The following is a 27192-nucleotide window of genomic DNA, read 5'->3' on the forward strand; positions in this document are numbered from 1 at the left end:
ACCACGTTTGCACCACATGTTTTGTTTTTGCAAATTCTTTTTGTAAATCCATTTCAAAGATCTTTTGCAAATAGTCAAAGGTACATGAATAAGAGTTTGCAAAGCATTTTCAAGATTTGAAATTGTCTCCCCCTATTTCAAATGCTTTTCCTTTGACTAAACAAAGCTCCCCCTAAAAGAGATCCACCTCTTAGTGTTCAAGAGGGTTTTGATATACCATTTTTGAAATACTACTTTCTCCCCCTTTTGAACACAATAGGATACCAAATGATAAAGACTTTTGGAAAGCACTAAGTTTTTGAATTTGGTGGTGGTGGTGCGGTCCTTTTGCTTTGGGCTCATTTCTCCCCCTTTTTGGCATGAATCGCCAAAAACGGAATCATTAGAGCCCTCCTCAGTAATTTCTTCCCCTTTGGTCAAAAGTAAATGAGTTCAGATTATACCAAAGACGAAATCCGGTCCTTTTGCTTTTGAGCTTTTACTCTCTCCTCCAAGGATGAAGTCCTTTTCTTTGATGCTCATTTCTCCCCAAGGAATAGAGAGTTGCTCGGAGTGATGGCGAAGCATGAGTTACGGAGTGGAAGCCTTTGTCTTCGCCGAAGACTCCAATTCCCTTTCAATATACCTATGACTTGGTTTGAAATAGACTTGAAAACACATTAGTCATAGCATATAAAGGAGATATGATCAAAGGTATTCAAATGAGCTATGTGTGCAAGCTTAGCAAAAGAAATTTCTAGAATCAAGAATATTGAGCTCATGTCTAAGTCTGGTAAAAGATTGTTCATCAAGTGGCTTGGTAAAGATATCGGCTAATTGATCTTTAGTATTAATGTAAGAAATCTCGATATCCCCCTTTTGTTGGTGATCCCTAAGAAAATGATACCGAATGGCTATGTGCTTAGTGCGGCTATGCTCGACGGGATTGTCGGCCATTTTGATCGCACTCTCATTATCACATAGCAAAGGGACTTTGGTTAATTTGTAACCGTAGTCCCGCAGGGTTTGCCTCATCCAAAGCAATTGCGCGCAACAGTGACCTGCGGCAATATACTCAGCTTCGGCGGTGGAAAGAGCGACCGAATTTTGCTTCTTTGAAGCCCATGACACCAAGGATCTTCCCAAGAACTGGCAAGTCCCCGATGTGCTCTTCCTATTGATCTTACACCCCGCCCAATCGGCATCAGAATAACCAATCAAATCAAAAGTGGATCCCCGAGGGTACCAAAGCCCAAACTTAGGAGTATAAGCCAAATATCTCAAGATTCGTTTTACGGCCGTAAGGTGTGATTCCTTAGGGTCGGCTTGAAATCTTGCACACATGCAAACGGAAAGCATAATGTCCGGTCGAGATGCACACAAATAAAGCAATGAACCAATCATCGACCGGTATACCTTTTGATCCACGGACTTACCTCCCGTGTCGAGGTCGAGATGCCCATTAGTTCCCATGGGTGTCTTGATGGGTTTGGCATCCTTCATCCCAAACTTGGTTAGAATGTCTTGAGTGTACTTCGTTTGGCAAATGAAGGTGCCCTCTTGGAGTTGCTTGACTTGGAATCCTAGAAAATATTTCAACTCCCCCATCATCGACATCTCGAATTTCTGTGTCATGATCCTACTAAACTCTTCACATGTAGACTCGTTAGTAGACCCAAATATAATATCATCAACATAAATTTGGCATACAAACAAGTCTTTTTCAAGAGTTTTAGTGAATAAAGTAGGATCGGCCTTGCCGACTTTGAAGCCATTAGCAATAAGGAAATCTCTTAGGCATTCATACCATGCTCTTGGGGCTTGCTTGAGCCCATAAAGCGCCTTAGAGAGCCTATAGACATGGTTAGGATACTCACTGTCTTCAAAGCCGGGAGGTTGCTCAACATAGACCTCTTCCTTGATTGGTCCATTGAGGAAGGCGCTTTTCACGTCCATTTGATAAAGCTTAAAGCCATGGTAAGTAGCATAGGCCAATAGTATGCGAATTGACTCAAGCCTAGCTACGGGTGCATAGGTTTCACCGAAATCCAAACCTTCGACTTGTGAATACCCTTTGGCCACGAGTCGAGCTTTGTTCCTTGTCACCACACCATGCTCGTCTTGCTTGTTGCGGAAGACCCATTTGGTTCCTACAACATTTTGGTTAGGACGTGGAACTAAATGCCATACCTCATTTCTAGTGAAGTTGTTGAGCTCCTCTTGCATCGCCACCACCCAATCCGAATCTTGAAGAGCTTCCTCTACCCTGTGTGGCTCAATAGAGGAAACAAAAGAGTAATGTTCACAAAAATGAGCAACACGAGATCTAGTGGTTACCCCCTTATGAATATCGCCAAGGATGGTGTCGACGGGGTGATCTCGTTGGATTGCTTGGTGGACTCTTGGGTGTGGCGGTCTTGGTTCTTCCTCATCCTCCTTTTCTTGATCATTTGTATCTCCCCCTTGGTCATTGCTATCATCTTGAGGTGGCTCGTCTTCTTGATTTTGCTCTTCATCATTTTGAGCCTCATCCTCATTTTGAGTTGGTGGAGATGCTTGCATGGAGGAGGATGGTTGATCTTGTGTACTTGGAGGCTCTTCGGATTCCTTAGGACACACATCCCCGATGGACATGTTCCTTAGCGCGATGCATGGAGCCTGTTCTTCACCTATCTCATCAAGATCAACTTGCTCTACTTGAGAGCCGTTAGTTTCATCAAACACAACGTCACAAGAGACTTCAACTAGTCCAGTGGACTTGTTAAAGACCCTATATGCCCTTGTGTTTGAGTCATAACCAAGTAAAAAGCCTTCTACAGTTTTAGGAGCAAATTTAGATTTTCTACCTCTTTTAATAAGAATGAAGCATTTGCTACCAAAAACTCTAAAATATGAAATGTTGGGCTTTTTACCGGTTAGGAGTTCATATGATGTCTTCTTGAGGATTCGGTGAAGATATAACCGGTTGATGGCGTAGCAGGCGGTGTTGACCGCTTCGGCCCAAAACCGGTTCGGTGTCTTGTACTCATCAAGCATGGTTCTTGCCATGTCCAATAGAGTTCGATTCTTCCTCTCCACTACACCATTTTGTTGTGGCGTGTAGGGAGAGGAGAACTCATGCTTGATGCCCTCCTCCTCAAGGAAGCCTTCAATTTGAGAGTTCTTGAACTCCGTCCCGTTGTCGCTTCTTATTTTCTTGATCCTTAAGCCGAACTCATTTTGAGTTCGTCTCAAGAATCCCTTTAAGGTCTCTTGGGTTTGAGATTTTTCCTGTAAAAAGAATACCCAAGTGAAGCGAGAATAATCATCCACAATAACAAGACAATACTTACTCCCGCCGATGCTTATGTAAGCAATCGGGCCGAATAGATCCATGTGGAGTAGCTCAAGCGGCCTGTCGGTCGTCATGATGTTCTTGTGTGGATGATGGGCTCCAACTTGCTTTCCTGCCTGACATGCGCTACAAATCCTGTCTTTCTCAAAATGAACATTGGTTAGTCCTAAAATGTGTTCACCCTTTAGAAGCTTATGAAGATTCTTCATCCCAACATGAGCTAGTCGGCGATGCCAGAGCCAACCCTTGTTAGTCTTAGCAATTAAGCAAGTGTCGAGTTCAGCTCTATCAAAGTCTACCAAGTATAGCTGACCCTCTAACACTCCCTTAAATGCTATTGAATCATCACTTCTTCTAAAGACAGTGACATTTACATCAGTGAATAGACAGTTGTAGCCCATTTGACATAATTGGGAAACAGAAAGCAAGTTGTAATCTAATGAATCAACAAGAAAAACATTGGAAATGGAATGGTCAGGTGAAATAGCAATTTTTCCCAAACCTTTGACCAACCCTTGATTTCCATCCCCGAATGTGATAGCCCGTTGGGGATCTTTGTTTTTCTCATATGAGGAGAACATCCTTTTCTCCCCGGTCATGTGGTTTGTGCACCCGCTGTCGAGTATCCAACTTGAGCCCCCGGATGCATAAACCTACAAAACAAATTTAGTTCTTGACTTTAGGTACCCAAACTGTTTTGGGTCCTTTGGCATTAGATACAAGAACTTTGGGTACCCAAACACAAGTCTTGGAATCCTTGTGTTTGCCCCCAACAAATTTGGCAACTACTTTGCCGGATTTGCTAGTAAGCACATAAGATGCATCAAAAGTTTTAAATGAAATGGCATGATCATTTGATGCATTAGGAATTTTCTTCTTAGGCAACTTAGCATGGGTTGGTTGCCTAGAGCTAGATGTCTCACCCTTATACATATAAGCATGATTAGGGCCAGAGTGAGACTTCCTAGAATGAATCTTTCTAATTTTGCTCTCAGGATAGCCGGCAGGGTACAAAATGTAACCCTCGTTATCCTGAGGCATGGGAGCCTTGCCCTTAACAAAGTTAGATAAGTTCTTTGGAGGAGCATTAAGTTTGACATTGTCTCCCCTTTGGAAGCCAATGCCATCCTTAATGCCAGGGCGTCTCCCATTATAAAGCATGCTACGAGCAAATTTAAATTTCTCATTTTCTAGATTGTGCTCGGCAATTTTAGCATCTAATTTTGCTATATGATCAAGAATAGCATTAACATCAATATCTCTACATCTAGTGCAAATAGAAACATGCTCAAGATTAGATGTAGAGGGTTTGCAAGATTTAAGTTCTACAACCTTAGCATGCAACATTTCATTCTTAGTTCTAAGGTCGGAAATAGTAGCATTGCAAACATTAAAATCTTTAGCCTTAGCAATTAAATTTTCATTCTCTAATCTAAGGCTAGCAAGAGATGCATTCAATTCATCAATCTTAGCAAGCAAGTCAATGTTATCATCTCTAAGATTGGGAATTGAAACATTACAGACATGTGAATCAACCTTAGCATTTAAAATAGCATTTTCATTTCTAAGGTTGTTAATCATCTCACGGCAAGTGCTTAGCTCACTAGACAATTTTTCACATTTTTCTACTTCTAGAGCATAAGCCTTTTTAACCTTAACATGTTTCTTGTTTTCTTTAAATAGACAATCCTCTTGGGAGTCCAAAAGGTCATCCTTTTCATGAATAGCACTAACTAATTCATTTAACTTTTCTTTTTGAGCTATGTTAAGGTTGGCAAAAAGGGAACGCAAATTATCCTCCTCATCACTAGCATTATCATCACTAGAAGATTCATATTTAGTGGAGGAGTTGGATTTAACCTTCTTCTTTTTGCCGTCCTTTGCCATGAGGCACTTGTGGCCGACGTTGGGGAAGAGGAGTCCCTTGGTGACGGCGATGTTGGCGGCGTCCTCGTCGTCGGAGGAGTCGCTTGAGCTTTCGTCGGAATCCCATTCCCGACAAACATGGGCATCGCCGCCCTTCTTCTTGTAGTATCTTTTCTTTTCCTTTCTTCTCCCCTTCTTGTCGTCGCCTCGGTCACTGTCACTAGATATAGGACATTTAGCAATAAAATGACCGGGCTTACCACACTTGTAGCAAACCTTCTTGGAGCGGGACTTGTAGTCTTTCCCCCTCCTTTGTTTGAGGATTTGGTGGAAGCTCTTGATGACGAGCGCCATTTCCTCATTGTCGAGCTTGGAGGCGTCGATTGGTTGTCGACTTGGTGTAGCCTCCTCCTTCTTCTCCTCCGTTGCCTTGAATGCAACGGGTTGGGCTTCGGATGAGTCGCCAAGTTCGTTGATTTTCCTCGAGCCTTCTATCATGCACTCAAAACTTACAAAATGCCCGATAACTTCCTCGGGGGTCATTTTAGTATATCTAGGATTACCACGAATTAATTGAACTTGAGTGGGATTAAGAAAAATGAGAGATCTTAAAATAACATTTACCACTTCGTGGTCATCCCACTTCTTGCTCCCGAGGTTGCGCACTTGGTTCACCAAAGTCTTGAGCCGGTTGTACATGTGTTGTGGCTCCTCCCCTTTTTGAAGCCGGAACCGACCGAGCTCCCCCTCGATCGTTTCCCGCTTGGTGATCTTGGTGAGCTCATCTCCCTCGTGCGCAGTTTTGAGCACATCCCAAATCTCCTTGGCGCTCTTCAACCCTTGTACTTTGTTATACTCCTCTTTGCTTAAAGAGGCGAGGAGTATCGTCGTTGCTTGAGAGTTGAAGTGCTCGATTTGGGCCACCTCATCCTCATCATAGTTCTCATCCCCTACCGACGGTACCTGTGCACCAAACTCAACAACATCCCATATACTTTTGTGGAGCGAGATTAGATGAAATCGCATTAAATCGCTCCACCTAGCGTAATCTTCACCATCAAAAGTTGGTGGTTTGCCTAATGGGACGGAAAGTAAAGGTGTATGTTTGGAAATGCGAGGGTAGCGTAGGGGGATCTTACTATACTTCTTGCGCTCTTGGCGCTTAGAAGTGACGGAGGGCGCATCGGAGTCGGAGGTAGAAGTTGATGAAGTGTCGGTCTCGTAGTAGACCACCTTCCTCATCCTCTTGTGCTTGTCGCCTTTCCGATGTGGCTTGTGGGAAGAAGATTTTTCCTTCTTCTCTTTGTGGTGAGAAGAAGATTTCTTCTCCTTCCCTTTGTTGGAGGAGCTCTTCTTCTTCTCCCTCCTTTTGGTGCGGGACTCTTCCGATGAAGTGCTCCCGTAGCTTGTAGTGGGCTTTTCGCCGGTCTCCATCTCCTTCTTGGCGTGATCTCCCGACATCACTTCGAGCGGTTAGGCTCTAATGAAGCACCGGGCTCTGATACCAATTGATAGTCGCCTAGAGGGGGGGTGAATAGGGCGAAACTGAAATTTACAAATATAAACACAACTACAAGCCGGGGTTAGCGTTAGTAATAATAAACGAGTCCGCAAGAGAGGGCGCAAAACAAATCCCAAGCGAATAAGCAAGTGAGACACGGAGATTTGTTTTACCGAGGTTCGGTTCTTGCAAACCTACTCCCCGTTGAGGAGGCCACAAAGGCCGGGTCTCTTTCAACCCTTCCCTCTCTCAAACGGTCCCTCGGACCGAGTGAGCTTCTCTTCTCAAATCAAACCCGGGAACAATACTTCCCCGCAAGGGCCACCACACAATTGGTGCCTCTTGCCTTGATTACAGTGGAGTTGTGATCTCAAGAACAAGTGAGAAAGAAAAGAAGCAATCCAAGCGCAAGAGCTCAAATGAACACGGCAAATCACTCTCACTAGTCACTAGGGTTTCGTGTGGAGTTGGAGAGGATTTGATCTCTTTGAATGTGTCTAGAATTGAATGCCTAGCTCTTGTAAGTGGTTGAGAAGTGGAAAACTTGGATGGCCATGAATGTGGGGTGGTTGGGGTATTTATAGCCCCAACCACCAGATGTGGCCGTTGCTGGGAGCTCTCTGTTCGATGGCGCACCGGACAGTCCGGTGCACACCGGACAGTCCGGTGCCCCCTGCCACGTCATCGTTGCCGTTGGATTCTGACCGTTGGAGCTCTGACATGTGGACCCGCCTGGATGTCCGGTGTACACCGGACATGCACTGTTTGATGTCCGGTGCACCGGTATGGGCAGCCCTGACGACTGCGCGCGCTGCGCGCGCATTTAATGCTGCGCAGGGAGCCGTTGGCGCCGCAGAGAGCCGTTGCTCCGCTGGCACACCGGACAGTCCGGTGCACACCGGACAGTCCGGTGAATTATAGCGGAGCGGCTGTCGTGAAAACCCGAGAATGACGAGTTCCGGAGGCCGCGGTTCGTTGGCGCACCGGACATGTCCGGTGCACACCGGACAGTCCGGTGAATTATAGCGCGCCGGCCTCCGCGAATTCCCGAGGGCCAAGGGTTGAAGTCGAAGTCCTCTGGCGAAGGGTAGAAAACGAAGTCTACGGGCGCACCGGACACTGTCCGGTGCACACCGGACAGTCCGGTGCCTCCAGCCAGAGGTGCCCTCGGTTGCCTAATTGCTCCTTGTTGAATCCAACACTTGGTCTTTTTATTGGCTAGATGTGAACCTTTTGCACCTGTATAACTTATACACTAGAGCAAACTAGTCAGTCCAATATTTGTGTTGGGCAATTCAACCACCAAAATTATTTAGGAACTAGGTGTAAGCCTAATTCCCTTTCACTTACTACTTCAAATTTAAGAAATACTTTAAAACTCCTTGCCAAGAGTGGCTGAATACGATTGAAGTGATGTGCAACGAGATTGTTGGGGACTTGTTCTCAAATGCTAAGAGTTAAGAACAAGGCAACATAGAAAATGTTAATCGTTAATATCCTTCGTCCTCCGAAGCATTATTTCCCTTAGGATATAATGACTTGCGGACGAAGGTTATGAAGGACATACCTTCATAAATTCATCAAACAATGACGAATGATGAAATATAAAGAATGTAAAAGAAAACATGAACAATCATTTATTATTATTGAGCATAAACAAAAATATTATTGAACTACAAGTGTACCTTCAATCGGAAGGAAATGACAGTACAAGCGTGACGCAAAAAGCGAATGCCAAGTCAGCGTGAACAGTACGGGGATACTGTTCACCTATTTATAGACACGGGACACAGCCCTTACAAAATTACATTCATGCCCTTTACATTTGATAATAACTCTATAGTAGTCTATTGAGGTCTAAATAGCCTTTTCATCTTTAAGTCGGTTCCACTCTTTGCTGTTACGCCGAAGCTTTCCTGCTCAACACCTTCGGCTCTGTATCAACCTTCGTATTATTCCGGTCTACTGCAATGCCGACTTTAGTCCGAGGGTACCTGTTCACACATTGTACTACAGAAATACTGTTAAATCCTGTTTTTGAGGACCTTCGGACGCCGAAGGTCCCCAACAGAGATACTTGGCAATTATTCCAAAAAGGAAGATCAATTGATGACCGCAGCCTTCGGCACCCGTCCGAAACGAAGGCTAAATCGAGTGTTGGACGCCTTGGGTTTTGAATACCCAGACTACGAAAATCTGAACAAAGGTGCCGGAGGCCAAAAAAGGAAAAGGGTAACTGAAGCCTTAGATGAAGGTGAAAAAGAGCCAATAAAGAAGAAAATTCCGAAGAAAAGGAAAGCTTCTTCTCCGAAGCAACAAATATCCGAAGCAGAAGAAACCCCCGCATCACCTTCTGCTGCTGTTGTTGAGGAAATTCTGAAGGTAATGACTGAATCCTTACCTGCGAAGCTAAGTCCACTGGGTCCTCAACTGACAAAGTTTTTTCAGAAGGACAAGGAGCCCGAGAAATCGAGGAAAACAATCAAGGCAAAGAAACAAAGAATCATTACCGTGACAGAGGTAATTGACAAAACGCCGCCAAGAGCTTCGGCCCAAAAAACACGAGCGGCTGCAGAGGGGGCAGATATTGAAATTGCACCTTCGGAGGCCGCAGCCGCCGAAGTTACCTCAGCTGAAGATTTGAATTTGGAGAGCACAATTGAACATATTGACCAAATGTTGCTAGACATGGCTGCAGAAGAAGCTACCACTGCTGCCGAAGAGGCCGTGACCGCAGCGTCAAAGAAAGGAAAAGAGATTGCTGATGAAGCTTCAGAAAACGAAGCCTTCGTGTTCCAAAACTTAGTTGGAGAACATCTAACAAAAGCTGAAATAGAAGAGCTTAAAGAGTATGCCCAATCCTGTGGATACAAACCTGGGGCACTCCTCTTCGGAGGCGTTGATGATGAGAAATTAGAGTGTATTCGAGACCAAACAGGGGCCAAAGTTATCAGTACTCTGTCCAAGAGTATTGGATTCCCGAAGCTAGAAACAGACATCAGCCGCTACCGACGACAACATGTCGTTGGTAGTTTATTTTACTCCAACTTCAAGGTGAATAACTTGTCCCTTAACTTTTATTGCTTCTAATAAAAATATGTCTGACGAAGGTTGTGTTTGTGTAGAGTATGCTATTGAGCAAAGCCTTGCAAATGCAGCAAGATCTTGAAGATAAAAAGCATGAAGTTATAATTGGAAATTTGGAAAACAAAATAAAGGAGCAATCAGATGCTTTTTGAGAAAAGAACTTTGAACTCCAGGCAACCGAAGGTTTACTGGCGGAAGCTGAAGCAAAAATATCAGAACTGAACACGAAGCTTCTCCGCCAGTCTGAGCAGTTCGAACGAGAAAAACAAGATCTCAATGCAAAACTTGAAGCCGAAGCTCAGCAAAATTCGGATTTGAAAAAACTACTGACAAGTCTTCAAGAAAAATGCTTAGAATTTAGCAACAAATGCATTCAACGATTAAGAAAGATTTTTTACTCAGTTGGAGCCAGCAGTGAAAAATTCACCCCCTTAATTGAAGATCTACCGAAAACCTTCGAACATATTGAGGGGGAGATTGACGAGCTCGACGAAGTCATAGCTGGGCATGGTGACTTCTGTGCCTGGGTGGCTTCTCGAGGGACTGCTGCAGCCTTCCTGAAGGCTGGCTGTGATCATGGGAAGATTGTCAATAGGCCAAATTTCACTTTGTCACCATCAATCCTAGATGACATCCCTGATCTTGCCCGAAGCATTTCAAATCGATTTGTAAAAATGATATGGACAAAAGGTGGTCGAGAGAATGCTGGAGACGAAGCTCGTAGCCACCTTGATCCAGTAAGAAACCATACCTTGTGCTTACCTTTTCCTGTAAACTTGATTTTGACTTCCAACGACCTTATTCGTGTAGGATGACGAAGCCGAAGCTGATGATCAAAAATAACGCCGAAGCCGAAACTCCTTGGAGATTTAGATAGTAGTCTGTAGACAGTACTTAAAAAACTTTTGAGATAACTTTTGTAAATGTAACCAAAACTTGTCTTTGATGAAATCTGTTCATACCTTGTTATATATCCTTATCCTTCCATTGATGTATGAGAAATGCTTTGATGTGGACGAAATTTTCTTTTGAGCCGAAGGCGAAAAAACACCTTCCCTTCTTTTCGTACGCAGCGAAGCATAGAAAACAACATTTTCCTTTCTTCTTTGTGTACGAAGCTCTTTTTCCCCTTTCTTTTTCTCTTTTTGCCGAAGCAACCATTTATGCGATGAAGATGATTATCCTACATATGCCTAGATGAATGTTTATGAATGCAAATGCTATGATGTAATGTGATGTGCAAATGAATGGCCAAACACGTATCCGAAGCCATATTCATAGCCATTATTTTCTTAAAAACAATCACACCTCAGCTCTGCATTCCCTTAGGAACGACTTTGGAGCTTCTTCGCCTTTACTTTTGGCGGAATCAGCGTTGACTTTTCGCTGTAAGCTCTGCATTCCCTTAGGAACGTCTTTGGAGCTTCTTCGCCTTTACTTTTGGCGGAATCAGCGTTGACTTTTCGCTGTAAGCTCTGCATTCCCTTAGGAACGTCTTTGGAGCTTCTTCGTTTTTACTTTTTTTGGCACTTGATGGTGCGCTCTCAGCTTTTACATTTACATTCTTTGGGGGATTTTGCTCTTATAAGACTAAAAAAGGAAATTACATATGCTGGCCCCATTAAAAACCTTTCTCCCCCTTTGGAAAGGAAAAGGGTGCCATGAAAGAAAAAATAAAAATATGAAAAATTACATCGAATTATACATAATATCGCCGAAGCTCATCCGCATTCCAAGACCTAGGAATGTCATTGCCGTCCATATCTTTCAATCTATATGAACCGGGTCTTGACGAAGATGCTACTAAGAAAGGCCCGTCCCATTTCAACTGCAATTTGCCCACTGTTTCCGGGTTGGCCACCCTCCGAAGCACCAAGTGCCCTAGCTCAATATTTTTTAACCGAACCTTTCTATCCCGCCATTTGACTGTTTCAGCTTGATATTTATTGATATTCTCCACGGCTTGCAGTCTGATCCCTTCTAAAGCATCTTTTTCTATAGAATAGGCAGCTTCGGAATCTGATTCTGCCGAAGCTACTATCCTTATTGATCCGGCTTTAGCTTCCTCTGGAGTTATTGCTTCGTCACCGAATAACAACTTGAATGGAGTGAAGCATGTAGACCTTGATGTTGTCGTGTTGTGGCTCCACACCACTTTGGTTAACTGATCTGGCCATTTTCCTCTGGGTTGATTGAAGATTAACTTCATTATTCCTGTCATTATAATGCCGTTGGCTCTTTCAACGAGTCCATTTGACTCCGGGTGCCTAACTGATGCAAAATGGATCTTCGTACCAATTTGGTCACAGAAATCCCTGAAAGCTTCGGAGTCAAATTGTGTCCCATTGTCCACAGTGATGGCCTTTGGCACCCCGAAACGACAAACAATATTCTGCCAGAAAAACTTTTGGACGGTGGCCGAAGTTATTGTGGCTAAAGGCTTCGCCTCAATCCATTTAGAAAAATATTTCACAGCTACTACAACATATCTCAGGTTCCCTTGGGCCGGTGGTAACAGACCTAACAAGTCAAGGCCCCACCTTTGCAATGGCCAAGTGGGTTGTATGAGCTGTGTTAAGGACGAAGGTTGTTTTTGATCTCTTGCACATTTCTGACAACCTTCGCACTTTTGAACCAATTCTGCTTCATCCGAAGCTGCCTTCGGCCAATAAAACCCTTGGCGGAAAATTTTTCCAAGTAACGGCCTAGATCCGATGTGAGATCCACACAGGCCTACATGTATCTCTTTCATTAACTCTATACCTTCGGTTCTGGATAAACATTTGAGCAACGGAGCACAAACTCCATGTTTGTACAACTCCCCTTCTATCATGACATATGGACGAGCTCTTGCCTCTATCCTCTTGTTATAAGCTTCGCCATCTGAAAGGAATTTACCCTGAAGGTAAGAGATGATCTCGGTTCTCCAATCTTCGCTAAAAACAGGAGATATATTAAGAACTGCTCTTTCAAGAAGTTCCACCGAAGGTGCTTTTATTGTTTCGAAGAACACATCCGAAGGTAAAGGCAGCCCTTGTGCTGCTGACTTAGCTAGCAAATCAGCATGCTCATTTTGTCCTCGAGGGATATTTTTGACAGAAAACCCTTCGAAGGAAGCTTCAACTCTTCGAACCATATCCAGATATTTTTCAAGCTTCGGATCCTTAGCCTTGCAACTCTTGTCAATATGACCCGAAACAACCTGGGAATCAGTTTTAAGTATGGCCCTTCTGATTCCCATTGCTTTTAACTTCCGAAGACCTAGAATCAATGCTTCGTACTCAGCAATGTTATTTGTGCAATTAAAATCAAGCTTTGTCGCATAACAAGTTTTGACTTTGGAAGGTGAAACCAACACAGCAGCCGCTCCTGCTCCGAAGGTTCCCCAAGATCCATCACAAAACATTGTCCAAGCTTCGTTGTCTTTATTCGTTTCCTCCTCCTGAGCCCCTGGCGTCCAATCAGCAATAAAGTCTGCCAGTGCCTGTGACTGAATCGAAGATCTATGAACATATTCAATACAAAATTCATTGAGCTCTGCAGCCCATTTTCCAATCCTTCCAGTAGCTTCTCGGTTCCTCATAATATCCTTCAGAGGTTGTGATGAAGGAACAATTAAGTTGTAAGCTTGGAAATAGTGCCGAAGCTTCCTGGAGGCCATCAAGACAGCATACAGTACCTTCTCCAACTCTGTATAATTTTTCTTTGATAAACTAAGAACCTCAGAAACAAAATATATTGGGGCCTGCCTTTTGACTTGACCATCAAGCTTCTCCTGGACAAGCGCTGCACTTACCGCTGAGTGCGAAGCTGCCACATATAATAATAAAGGAGCCCCTGGCATTGGTGGAGTCAATGTTGTTAGATCTATTAAATACTGTTTTAGCTTTTCAAAAGCCTTCTGCTGAATTGGTCCCCATTGAAAGACTTCTGCTGACTTCAGCACTTCGAAGAATGATAAGTTTCTCTCTGCTGATCTGGATATGAATCTATTGAGAGATGCCAATCTTCCTGTCAATCTTTGAGCCCCCTTTTTGTAGTTGGTGGCTCCATCCGAAGTATAGCTTCAATTTTACTTGGATTAGCTTCAATCCCCTTTGTTGAAACCAAGCATCCAAGAAATTTCCCCTTCTTCACTCCGAAGACGCATTTTTCTGGATTTAACTTTAAGCCAGCTTGCCTGAAACTGGCGAAGGTCTCCTGCAGATCAGCAATATGATTCTCCTGCTTCGTGCTTTTGACAATGATGTCATCAACATAAGTTAGCACATTTCTGCCTATTTGAGATTGGAGAACCTTCGCAGTCATTCGGCTGAAACTCCCTCCAGCGTTTTTGAGCCCCTCAGGCATCCGAAGATAACAATATGTGCCACTTGGAGTTATGAAGCTAGTCTTCGGCTCATCTTCCTTCTTCATCCAAATTTGATGATAGCCTGAATAACAGTCTAACAGACTCATGAGCTCTGAAGAAGCTGCTGCATCAACTAAAGAATCTATCCTTGGTAGTGGGAATTCATCCTTCGGGCAAGCCTTGTTAAGATCTGTAAAATCGATGCACATTCGCCACTTGCCATTGGCCTTTTTTACCATGACAGTGTTAGCTAGCCATTCTGGGTACTTCACTTCTCTGATAACTCCTGCACTAAGGAGTCTTTTGACTTCGTTGCGAGCACCTTCGGCCTTATCATCTGACATTTTCCGAAGCCTTTGCTTTCTGGGTCTGAAGGATGGATCGACATTGAGCGAGCACTACAACCCATGTGACCTTCTATGACATTCATATTATGTCACAAAAAGGAGTTTTTTTGTCATGGTCTTTGTTGTTGTGACGACTCTATGACGAAAAGGACATCGTCACAGAAGGTGCGTGTTAAAAGGTCTTTTGTGACGAAAGTCAAAAAAACGTCATAAATGTAATGACAAAAAAATATTCGTCATAAAATCTATGACGCTCTAAATCGTCATAAGCAAGTCCCAAAAACGTCACAGAGTATAGCATTGAAACATTGCCACATGACAATTTTGTGACAAATATGTTCGTCATAAACTGGCTGACATGGCGTGGACAAAAAATTATGACCATTAGTTTTGTCGCAAGTGAGATGAAGTGGCAGATAATATAGTAGCTGACATGTCAAACAAACTATGACATTTTTATTTCATCACCAATTAATAAAAATCAACGTACACTTGAATGCAATCCAAATTGTGCATATAATTTCATCAAACATTAAGAGTCTATCTTTAAATCTTCGACCGAGTATTATTTTCTATTAGCAACTTCTTAAAATCTTCGACCTCAATTGGTTGATTAGCTACAGTGGCTGCAAATTCTTGTGACGCCTTGACCTCAATTGGTTGATTAGCTACAGTGGCTGCAAATTCTTGTGACGCCTTCAAGGTTTCCATTTTCGCCAAAGTCTATCGTTTTTCTTGTCTTAGTCTCTAGTTGAGATTAGAGTTCTTGCACTTTTGATGAAACTAAGCTTGTCTTGGAGACATACTGAAGGCCAACATTGTGAAGGAATTTACTTGAGCTCGACAAAACGTGGAAAACAACTTGTGTAAAAGACTTCACAAGCTGATCATCTTCAACTAGTGCTGCCACCATTGCTCCATATCATCCTAGTATTAAGATTAAAACATAGTATAGTGTAACTAGAGAATATATAGGTAAATAAGCACATCATGCGGAATCATGAAAATAAATGGTAATGACTAGATCAATTTGTTTACTTTGAGGATAAAGGCATTTTGGAATTTTTTAGGATACAATCTAAAGACTCACGGTCTTACCAAATAACTATATTCGTAGATATAAATCTTCCCAGTTAAAAGATTTATTTGTCAACTAAGATGGACAGACTCTATGGTATTTAATAGTATGATAAAGGAACAACAACAAATAAGATGCATCACAGTAAAAAGAAACAAAGAAATTGAGTTTGTCTGTTCAGGGTGAACCTGATCAAATATTGTTGTAGGGATGTCAAGAGTTGACACTGCATAAGGAGAGTCTACTATTCCAGAGATCCTGCCTCACAGGGACAACATGATAGTAAGAGATACACCTATATAAATCCCCCAACGTTAAGGCAATATTCAACATATATGGTACTTAGAGGATAATCATTAGTTACCCTACTACCTACCTGCTCCTTGGAGTACCCAAACCTAGCAAGGTATTCGATGTCGTTCAGGACTACACGCTTGTAAGCAACTGATGCATCAAGGAAATGCTGCTTCCCAGATTCATCCACACTTGTAGTGTTAGCTAAGAACAAAACCATAGAACTTGTGCAGGAAAATACCTAGAGCAAATTCCAGCAGAAACATAATGCTTGCAAGTGTTTCCAGAACTTTGCAATCATAAGCATCAGCAACTTTCTGAATTGATTAAGTAACATCCATATTTTGAATTGCTTCAGTAATGAAATGAACACATAATTAGACGCCAAAAAATGAGAAAGGAAATACTTAGTTAGGTCACCACTTCTAACATCTTTCAAATATATATGCTTAGGGGGAGTCAACAATGATTCTGAAGCAATTCTGCCACTGTGTTGGCAACAGCAAGAACATCAGTAGTTCTACCTGTGACAAGCCCATTTTCAATTAAATGTGTATGTGACCACAACAATAAAGCTATCAATATGACAGCCCATATCACTGCAAAATAAAAACAAAATTGTTGATCTCCATAGCAATATCAGTAAAAAAGCAGTATAAAAATAGTTGCAGCAATGCACATGCTCTGCACAACTGCATTTCATTCAATCTAAAAAGGGACCACTATACTGGTTTTCCAGTATCAATGCATGGATCTGCCCTACCCCATTCTGTAGTCATTGAACCTTTAGCTAATCCTTTGATAGTTTCAGACCCCATGATCTCTAACCTATGAAAGAACATATTGCTTTGTTGTGTCTGGTTAGTGGTTATGTAAAGGCACTATCATTACTATACAAGTAAATCTATGCTAAGAGTATACTACACTATGAGTAACTTCTATGAACATACTTCTAAAATGTCATCAGGAACATCCTTGAATTGCACCTGAACTTCTGCTTTCCTTGAGGAGGTGAAGAGTAATCAGTCCTAGAGGTGGTGATCACATACTCAGAGAAAAGTTTGCAAGGTTCCATCAGAAAGGCATTTATATGTAGATGTCCAAAGTACTATAAAGTCAGCATTTAGCGACACCTTAATCTGAAAATGTTTATAACATCGGTTTTTGAAGAACTAGATTGTGCTTTGCAACTGGCTAGTGTATGTCCATATGAACTTGAGAACAGATCAGTAGGTCAAGGCCCAAATCTAAAATTGCAGATGGAAGTCTGCGACTAGAAAGGAAGACTTGAGATCTCCTTTTAACATCGCCTGCACTACTCCAATGAGCAAAATGACATGAATGAGGATCAAATGTAGTAGTGTAAACCTGAAATAATAGCTCTTGCAAACTTGCGTCCATTCAAATTGGATATGCACATGTAGCAGCTAGCTAAACCAATCCGCTCAACTACACGTATATGTACCCAGTAGGATAGTAATAAGATGAAAAATGGAGAAAAATAGCCAGTACCCTACAGCCTCTAACCCTATTGCGCACCGCCAGCCCGAACCCTACAGAAGACGAGAGTCATTAGGATGAAATTACCTGCTGGGTTCCCTTGTGCATTAAATCCCTTCCTCCCTGGAACCATCTTTGTCTTGGGAAGGAGAGGCTGAATGGGGAGGCCATGAAGTCGCCGGTGGCATGGATGTAGTGGTGAAGTCGTCACGGAAGTTGCGGGAAAAGGGGGGAAATGTGTCGCAGGTGGATGGGATTGGGTGCCGCCTGTCAAGGATTATGAGGGAGATTGAGCCTACGACTTTTCTTGCATAACAAGTATATCATGTTCGAGTATTGATATAACCGTTCAAATAGCCTAATTGTGTAAAGTTTTTGGCCAGAAACACATGGTCTCAAGTTCGATTCCAAACTAGAATATTTTTTATTAAATAAATTTCTGCTTTATGCGATCAGACATGTATGGTTCGATTCCAAACTAGAATGTTTTTATTTAATTTCTGCATTATGATGAGTAGACATGTATGTGCCATAGCATAATAATCAAGTAAATTTGCTCAATTAAATAATCAAGTAAAATTTTATCAATAACTCACCGCGTCTATTTCTTAAGGTCTCAATATCTTACCACGTCCATTGGTTAGGTCGAGTACTCTAGTGTGGGTGAGATTATGCGTCTCAACCATCTATCTCTGATTCTATTTTAAATTGGAATTTTTTTACTATTTTTGACAAATATTAGTGTGCCACTTAAATAATGCCATGTATACCAAATACTATCAGGTCTAAAGTTACCTTATAGAACAATCCATGCCATGTAATCAAGGGAGCAGGTGACAACAAAATTTGTTTTATACTCCCTCTGTTTCAATTTATAATTCATTTGATATTTTTACTCCATGTTTGATCAGCTCGTCATATTCAAAAAATTCATAATTATTTTTAGTTTTTATTGTGATATCGTTTAACATATAATATACTTTAAGTATGACTTCGAATTTTAATTTTTCTGCAAAAAATGACTAGGATGGAGTTTTATTGTGATATCGTTTAACATATAATATACTTTAACTTGGTACCAAAATGTCAAATAAACTATAAATCAGGACAGATGGAGTTTTATTTTTCATATTAAATAAAATATAAAACTATGGCAAAATATTAAATGTCACCTAATATCGTCACGGTCACGGACCTCATAGTACAAATGAGAGTTATGACAATTTACTTGTATGACAACCACATATTGTCATAACATATCGTCATAAAGATATATCCTTTCCAAATTATGATGTTTTTAATGACGAAGAATTTTTTTTGTCACTAGAGCGAGCCACAACTCAGAAAACGTCATAAATTGAACTACTTTATGACAAATACGTCTATTGTCATTGTATATTCGTTATAGAAGGCATAAAAGGTTGTAGTGGAGTGCTCGATAACATCTCTATTAACTCCGCAGAGATCATTGGCTGACCATGCAAAAACATCCTTGTTATTGAACAAAAACCTTATCAAGGTTTTCTCCTGCTCTTCGGATAACTGAGAGCCTAGCAGCACCTTCTGCTCTGCTATGTCCTCACATAAGAGCATAGGCTTCGGCTGATCTGCTGAAGCTGCTTTCTCCCTTCTGAATTTGTACTGTTCACAAGCTTCAGCTCCATCTATGTTATGGATTGCTTTTGAGTCAGTCCAATTGCCTTCGGCCCTTCTTGCAGCTTCCTGACTTCCATGGATAGCAATGGGTCCCTGATCCGAAGGTATCTTCATGCAAAGATAGGCAGGATGAAGGATTGCTTCGAAGGCATTGAGAGTACCACGACCAATAATTGCATTGTAAGGGTATTCCATGTCAACAATGTCAAACACAACTTGCTCAGTTCTAGTGTTGTTGATGAACCCGAAGGTCACTGACATGGTGATCTTGCCCAGTGCTACAATCTGTCTTCCTCCGAAGCCACAGAGAGGATGTGTAGCATCATGAATCTTATCTTCTGGCTCTTGCATTTGTCTGAAGGCCTTAGCAAATATGATGTCAGCTGCACTACCTGTATCAACCAAGACATTGTGGACCAGAAATCCTTTGATAACACAAGAGATAACCATGGCATCGTTGTGTGGGTAATCTTTGAGCTGAAGGTCCTCTTGGGAGAAGGTAATAGGAATATGAGACCATCTTGACTTGATGAAGGGTCCTTGCACCCCAACATGCTGTACCCTTCTCTGTGCTTCCTTCTTTTGTTTCTTGTTAGCTGGCTCTGAGGACGAGCCACCTGTGATCGGGAGCACCAGCTTCGGGTCTGAAGCAGCTCCAGCTTGGTCGTTGAACGAAGCCATCAGCTCAAAAAGTGGAAGTGAGTTCACCGGAGGTGGGCGCCAATGTTGGGGACTTGTTCTCAAATGCTATAAATTAAGAACAAGGCAACATAAAATGTTAAATGATACTGTCCTTCGTCCGTGAAGCATTATTCCTTTGAGGATAATGGGTCTTGGACGAAGGTTGATGAGAGTATTATTACGAAGCTGAACCTTCGTAATAAACTTTCAATAAACATTGTAAGATAATGCAAAATGAAAGGTATAAAATGATTGAATGAATCACAAATGCATTATATTATATTCACTTAATATATTGAATCATTAAATACAATGATACCTATGCCTTGACAAAGGTTGAATTCCGAGAGATGCGATTGCCAGAATCCGTGAACAGTAACGGAATACTGTTCACTATTTATAGGCACAGGACGCAGCCTGTGAGGAATTACAAATATGCCCCTTATAAAAACTTACAACATTGACTCAAACCTTTATGGACTAAAAGGTCATTCTATCTTTAAGTCGGTTTGTAATGCCGAAGCTTTACGAAGAGGAACCTTCGGCTATCTTATTCAAACAGCTTCATCCGAGGATCACTTCTTTCTATAAGACCTTCGGCGACGAAGCATAGTCCCAACAATTCCCAAGTCCCAAACCGAATTTAACATGACAAAAGTGCAATAAAAACAGTATAGTTTAAAAGTTACAACAAACATTATATAAAGATAGATAGATCTTCACTCTTCAAGCCGTCAATATAGTAGCTGGTTAGGACCAACTTTAACTTATCTACCTCGTTTTTTCTCCAAATGAAGTTATTATTACCCTTAGGGCTAGTTTGGGAACCACATTTTCCCAAGGGATTTTCATTTTCCCAAGGGAAAATGAACTAATTTCCCATAGGAAAATAGAAATCCCTTGGGAAAATTGGGTTTCCAAACTAGCCCTTATTATATGGGCCTACTCAAATGTTAAAACCCCGTGAATTATTTTCGTATAAAAACATTGGAAAACTCTAATAACGGCGGATACTCGTCGGAAAGGAACAATTTTCCTTTATTCGGCATATCACGCAACTATGTTAGCGAAGTGATACAGATTCGTGAGGATCATGTAATATTCTTTGCTCTAGTAGTTTATTCTGCCCATCCAATAACCGCTCGGTGAGCGCACAAAGCCCCACCGCTCACCGATGTTGTAGCTGCACTGCACTGTTGCAGCTAACAGTTTTAGCACGCCAATCTACTTTCTCTTTTACGTCTCGATCAGTCATTTTCAGGGTCCATCAGACAATTTTTTTTTACCGGGAAACACCGTCACCATGTTTTGAAGTGCACGCCAACTCCGAAAGAGCTGAGGTGGCCAGTGCGCGGATGCGCCGCCCGGTGACTGTGAGCCGGTGACCTGAACCGAGCGCGCACCCCTCGCGGAGTTCAGTCGCGCACACCAACAGGGCAATGGGCACGGAAGGGAACAAAAGCACCCGGTTCGCCTCCACCCCGCGCATCCCTTCGGCTTAAAATCTCCCCTATAGGCCCCTTCGCCTCCCTCCGATTCCCATCCCTTCGGCGACCAGTGGCTTCTTCCTCATCGCGCACTTTAAAATCCCCGCGCCGCCTCCCCACTTCCTCCCCACCCCGCGCATCGACTCCTCCTTCACCCGCATAGCGTAGTACCATGGCCGCCGCGGCGCACCAGGTCTCCGCCGTGATCTTTGATCTCGACGGCACTCTCCTTGACACAGGTACGTACGCACGTGTATCCATCCACCCAGCCTCCTCGCCATCCCGCTCCCGCTCCCGCTCCGTGTGGAGTACGACCGATCAGATAGCTGTGTCGTGTCGCTGTGCCGTAATAACTGATTTGCATGCACTGCTCGCGCAAATGCGTGCGTTGTCTTGGCGCAGAGAGGGCGACAAGGGACGTCCTCACCGAATTCCTGGCGGCATACGGGAAGGTCCCCGATGCGGGGGAGGAGGAGAAGAGGCTGGGGCAGATGTATTTGGAATCCACCACCGGGATCATCAGAGACTACGGCCTGCCGCTCACGGTCGACGAGTACTCCAAGGCGATGTATCCCCTGTACCTGAAAAGGTTCCTTTTTCACTTCTGACATGTACATAACGCTTGCCAGTCTAATCGCTTAGTAATAGGCTGGCTCGCTTCCTCCTACTGTCCTACTACAGGTGGCAAAAGGCAAAACCGCTTCCGGGAGTGAAGAGGCTTGTTAAGCATCTTCACAAGAACGGAGTGCCACTCGCACTTGCTTCTAACTCCATTAGGAGAAATGTTGATCACAAGCTTCCGAAACTAGAAGGTAGGAGGATGTGTGGCTGTTTGCTTCACTCTGTATCTTATCAGTGGCATAGGGCATAGATATGTCTTTTGGTCTGTCGCTTCTGCACCGAATAAGTGCAGCATGCCTTACTACTGAAGGGGATGGAAATTCTTCCAATGTGATTAGAAGGATTTATCTTTGTTAAATATGTTATGTATCTTCCTTTACTCATTGACTGAGTCTGAGTGTTCATACTCCATTTCTGACAACATGGATCATGCAAGTAGCTTAACATTGCAAGTCTTGATTTATAACATGGTTCATTCAAACAAAAACAAGCAATACTGAACTACTATATTGAATACTGAGTAGTTCAATATTGCTTGTAAGAAAATACTGAGTAAGGAATGAGGACACTTGTCTATCTTTATCCGGTGTATTGTCTTATTATTTATAGCATTAGCTTCTTAATCCATGTAAACTTCTGTATTCTTTTCCAGATTGGGGAAAGTGTTTTTCTGTTATTCTTGGTGGAGATCAAGTCCCAAATGGAAAACCTTCCCCTGACATGTGGGTACCTTACCATTTTTGACCACTCTTCCTTTGCCAATTGCTACTTTTATAAGTGCACAAATCCTATGATGTTTCCATGCAAATATATACTAGTGCTCATCTTCAGCATTCTGTATGCAGCACTGTTTATTACTGATCAAGTATACTGCATTCTTCTAGATTTTTGGAGGCTGCAAAGAGGCTTGGTGCAAATCCATCGTCTTGCTTGGTTATAGAAGATTCTGTGTAAGTGTAGGAAAGACTTTTGGGCAAGTTCTTATCTTGTGCGCTCATGAAGAAAAAAGTTACCTTGTGCATGATTTAGAACACTTATAGATGTTATTGAAATCTGAGCGGCGCTCAAAAGATATAACTTCTAGTAGATGCTGGTATGCTATAAAAAAGACGTACCCAGTGTCGTAGGCTTCCCGCACTGTGCGGGGTCTGGGGGTATCTTTAAGCGCCAAGTCTTACCCGCATCATATGCAGAGGCTGGAGCTCAAACTCGGGACCTTACAGTTACAGACAGTAGACTCTACTGCTGCACCAGGCCCGCCCTTATATCTTATGTTGAATTCAGCCTTAGAAATCATAGGGCGTGTTCGGCTGGCTACAAGCCGACACTGTTGCAGCTGTTTGGATTGCTGCAGCTGCAATCCATAGAGAGAAAAATACTGTAGAAGCCGCAGCCGCAGCCGGATTGCAGCCGCAGCAAGCCGCAGCGAACAAGCTGATAAAAAACAAGGGTTTAAAAGGCTAGACCCAGTGCCACAGGTTCCCACATAAATGGGGTTTACGGGAATAAATGGGGTCTGGGGAAGGGATGAAGCCGGGCAAGCTTTCTCCCCGCAAATGCAGAGAGACTGCTTCAAACCGAGATAACTCTCACCATTGCACTAGACCTGCCCTTCTGGCTTAAGGCGTCAAAGAGTTGTTTTTTTTTCTTTGGCAGAGAAAAGGTTCAAAACTTCATACACAAATAATCGATAAGGTTACTTCCTTTGGTTTTCATCAGTATTCTATTTTCTATGTTAAATTATACAACACTGTGTATGATTAGGGATGCAAGTTTATATTTTTTATTTTTGGCACTGAATTTTGGGCTGGCCCAGAACACATCAAAATGAACTATCCCAGATTTCAAAGCAAGAAAAAGGCTAAAATAAATGAAGGCAGTGAACAGAACTGCCCAATGGGTACCCTTTTGCTTTTCTAAATTTATTTCGTTCTCATGACTTCTCAAAACCTCTCTTTTATACACCTCTTGCTCATATATGTAGGATGCCCATTCACTTCTCTCAATCATTGGAACATTATAAGGTTCATACAATAATCAATAGTATAGTTTGTATTTACTCTTTCATATAACCCTCTCAACTATGCTGAATATTCGTGACACTAAAGTAGTAAGTTGCACGCCTCCAATGTTGTTTTTTCATAGCGTTGGAGTCAAGGGTGCCAAGGCTTCTGGGGCAAAGGCAGTTGCAGTACCATCACTTCAAAATCAGAGGAACCACTATTACATTGCTGATGTCATCCTATATTCGCTTTTGGACTTTCAACCTGAGATGTGGGGTCTTCCTCCATTTGAAGATCGTAATAACTCTCTTCATTGTCCACTGATTTTGTTTTCTTTTATAGAACTATCATTATTTCAAATCTGATGGGTGACATTTGTCATAGGCATTCAAGGTGTTCTGCCAATTGATCCCTTACTTTCAAATGCCCGGATAGGTGGTAAAATTTTGAACAACATTCATTGGGTAATTTCAGGTTAAACACTTTCCAACTACTCTTATATACTAGTGGTTTTTTAATACTGTAAATCACACACGCATTTTACTTACATTATTTGTAAACAGATGACTGTGCCTACGAGTATATTCCTGACCAAATATCAGGAATTTTTTTGGGTTGGGCCAAGTCCAAAGTGCATGGATTCTCCAAGGTGATCGTAGCTACTGGGTGGGACTTCTCACAGCAGACCGTCGAGAGAGTGATGGTTGGTACTTGTTCTTGTGCTGTTGTTTTCATGTGGGAGGCCATTTGTCCAAAGACTAACCTACAGTTTTAAATATCTTTTCTGGCACGAGATTTTGAACATTGGTGGCCGCATAATATTTACTAACAGATTAATGCATAGTAAGGTTTCTGAGTTTTCTCCGACAATCATTTGATTTGTGGTTTTTCCTTTTGCAGCATGTACATTTTCTTGATTGCTCTGGCACGGTTGAAACAGAGCCTGTGAAGCTGCTCATAATTGGTTACATCCGGAAGCTCCAAAGTGCAGTAATAACTTTTTCTTAAATCTAACTATGAACTAGTGAATCTGACTCTACTGACTTTTTTCATGTACTCATGCTTCGTTCATAAGAAAAGGTTATGTAGAGAATTGCCGAATAGTACGATCGAATATAGAGTAGAATGAAGGAATACATTAGCTTATTTTCAATTCGTGGAAATAGATGATGGCGACAACTGACACTATTTCTAGATGACTATAAGAAATCTGGAAAATGAGAAAGATAACCAAAGGACTTGTCCTGAGCACTAGAACATTGGCTCATTCCTGGGGATTCTGTCTGCCCCTCGCCAATCCAGACGAACAAGCCCTTAGGCTTCTCATTCCTCAATATTGGCGTCCTTATTATATTTGCATAATTTCTATTCCAATATGCCATGCAGTGTTGGACTTATTAATTCGTCAGTAGGTAGTACATCGTTTTTTCTGCTTGAAAACATGAGACCTTCGTATCATTGTTTGTTAAAAAAGATGGAACAAAAACTATAAAATCAAATATGAGCAAAAATATAGTTTTATGTGCAATCTCACAAATCGCCATATGATTATAGTGACTGGATGCAACCATTATGACAGGATGATATATTGCAAGCATTAAGCGTAACTGACGAAGACAGGAGAATTGCAAGGGATGCATTGGATCTCCCAACTTTCTCTGAATATGCTAATGACCTTCATCTTGCCTGAGTCCGGCTTTGTCATTGCAAGCTCTCACCTCACTACCTCACGTTTGTATTTGTTATTGTTAACAAGCAAACATGATGATGCCAGCTGCGTTTTCTTCTATGAAGACTTCATATGGAATGCACTTCTTGCTCGGAGAAGATTAGAGAAGAGAAGGGCGGAAGGCATGAAGCTTGTCTTTCATCTAGAGGTCCATCGATGTTATCGTATGCTGTAAAATTTTCACGTTTAATTTTTATATACTCTCTTCATCCACAAATCTAGCTCAAGCTAAGTTTGTAGTAAAGAATGTTAGCACTTACATATAAAATTAAAGTTATTATAACAATATATTTTATAACTAATATAATGGTACTTATTATGTATTATGAGTGTTTGTATTTTTTATATAAATTTGGTCAAAGTTTAAATCATTTGACTTCATAAAAAACAGTAATTGCATTATTTTTTTATGGACAGAGTATAATTTACTACACCAGCACATGCCTTAAGCCTTAAGGGGCAGAGTAATAGAAAAGATATGAGCTTATGATTATGTAATGGGATGGAGAGTAAGGGCCTGTTTATTTGAGATTATAATTTTGAACAAACACTTGACAGATTATAATGCTAAACAAACACTCCCTAAGAATGATTCTTCATGATCAAATAATACCACAAATGTTTTCAATAAAAGCGAAGTATGTTGGGTGGGTGATCTGCGTACCGTGACTTGTTAGATGCATAAATTTTGTCAACATGTGTCGCGACTCCATGGTGACCGTGAGTCTATAAGGATCGTTATTGGTTTTCCTTTTTCATTTTTGGACGGGTGATAACCCCATAGAAAATTCACTGTCGTGTGTTGAGCGGCTACGAGCTGAGGCAAAGAAGAAAGGAGGACTGAAGAAGGCAAGCTTCCAGAAAAAAGGGAGAAAAGGCCTTTTTTTACTTGGCCATTGGCTTCCAATGAACGAAGTTACACCCTGACATACTGGATTCGATTTCTAGTGACTAGGTGGCTTCTACATTTTTTGTTGGCTTTTTCTTGGAAGATACTCCAATTTGGTTTGTTCGGTTAGCTCTTAATCCATGTGGATTGATTGAGATTGAGTGGGTTTAAATCTCAAGCAAATCAAACTTTTTCTTAATTTTTTTACAATCGCATCCAATCCATAGGTAACGAGATTAAGCGAACAAGCCTAAAACCCTTATGCATCAGTTAACGTCAAGCTAACCTTTGTCGATGGATGCCCACTCGCACTTCACTTGCAAGGATTGCAAGCAACAACCTGAAATGCAAAATATAGATATTCTATAATATGCCATGCAAGTCGTGCGCTGTTAACTACAGTACTCACTAGGTGAGTGTCTGTGTGTTGCAACAGGAACATATAATATCACGATAACTTATATATAAAATGTGTGTTATACTGTTATGAGAAAAAGTTTTATAATCTATTTGTGATCCTGACCATACATAAATTTTGTTATTTTAATCTACTTATTTCACCGCTATATTGCAACCATCAGTATGATACAGACTTCGATATATATCATGATTTCATGGTCTCATCATTGTAGAGCACGTTCCACACATGCCGGAAGAAGTTCCCTCGTACATCGTCAGACATCCGGCACGCACCACTATACGCGTTTGCTTAAAAAAAGATAAGTGTGTGTGTTTGCAAAGAGAATTAAAGGCAGGCAGGCACAAAAGGTACCCCGATGGTGGCGAGGA

General features: G+C 41.9%; 1 protein-coding gene and 1 pseudogene across 3 annotated transcripts; one reads left to right on the forward strand and one right to left on the reverse strand.

Moving 5' to 3' along the window:
- Window positions 1-14901: 14901 nt before the first annotated feature.
- Window positions 14902-17568, reverse strand: LOC100384371 (uncharacterized; annotated as a pseudogene). The gene is made up of 5 exons (NR_146390.1): window positions 17425-17568; window positions 16788-16865; window positions 15920-16436; window positions 15732-15801; window positions 14902-15392 (listed from the first exon to the last, which is right to left on the reverse strand). The product of NR_146390.1 is annotated as an uncharacterized protein (transcript).
- A 3598-nt stretch (window positions 17569-21166) lies between these two features.
- Window positions 21167-25840, forward strand: LOC100278302 (uncharacterized). Of its 2 annotated transcripts, none has more exons than XM_023300759.2 (10): window positions 21167-21400; window positions 21564-21729; window positions 21843-21973; window positions 22435-22504; window positions 22667-22732; window positions 23928-24082; window positions 24170-24259; window positions 24349-24488; window positions 24686-24775; window positions 25365-25840. In XM_023300759.2, the coding sequence occupies exons 1-10, from the start codon at window positions 21334-21336 to the stop codon at window positions 25473-25475; spliced, it is 1086 nt and encodes a 361-aa protein (XP_023156527.1). In that variant the 5' UTR covers window positions 21167-21333; the 3' UTR covers window positions 25476-25840. The 2 variants fall into 2 exon arrangements, with proteins under 2 accessions (XP_023156527.1, NP_001336915.1); NM_001349986.1 differs by having other exon boundaries at window positions 21202-21400; window positions 21564-21750; window positions 25365-25836.
- The last annotated feature ends 1352 nt before the right edge of the window (window positions 25841-27192 follow it).

This window comes from Zea mays, chromosome 8 (assembly GCF_902167145.1).
Source record: "Zea mays cultivar B73 chromosome 8, Zm-B73-REFERENCE-NAM-5.0, whole genome shotgun sequence".
Classification (NCBI taxonomy): domain Eukaryota; kingdom Viridiplantae; phylum Streptophyta; class Magnoliopsida; order Poales; family Poaceae; genus Zea; species Zea mays.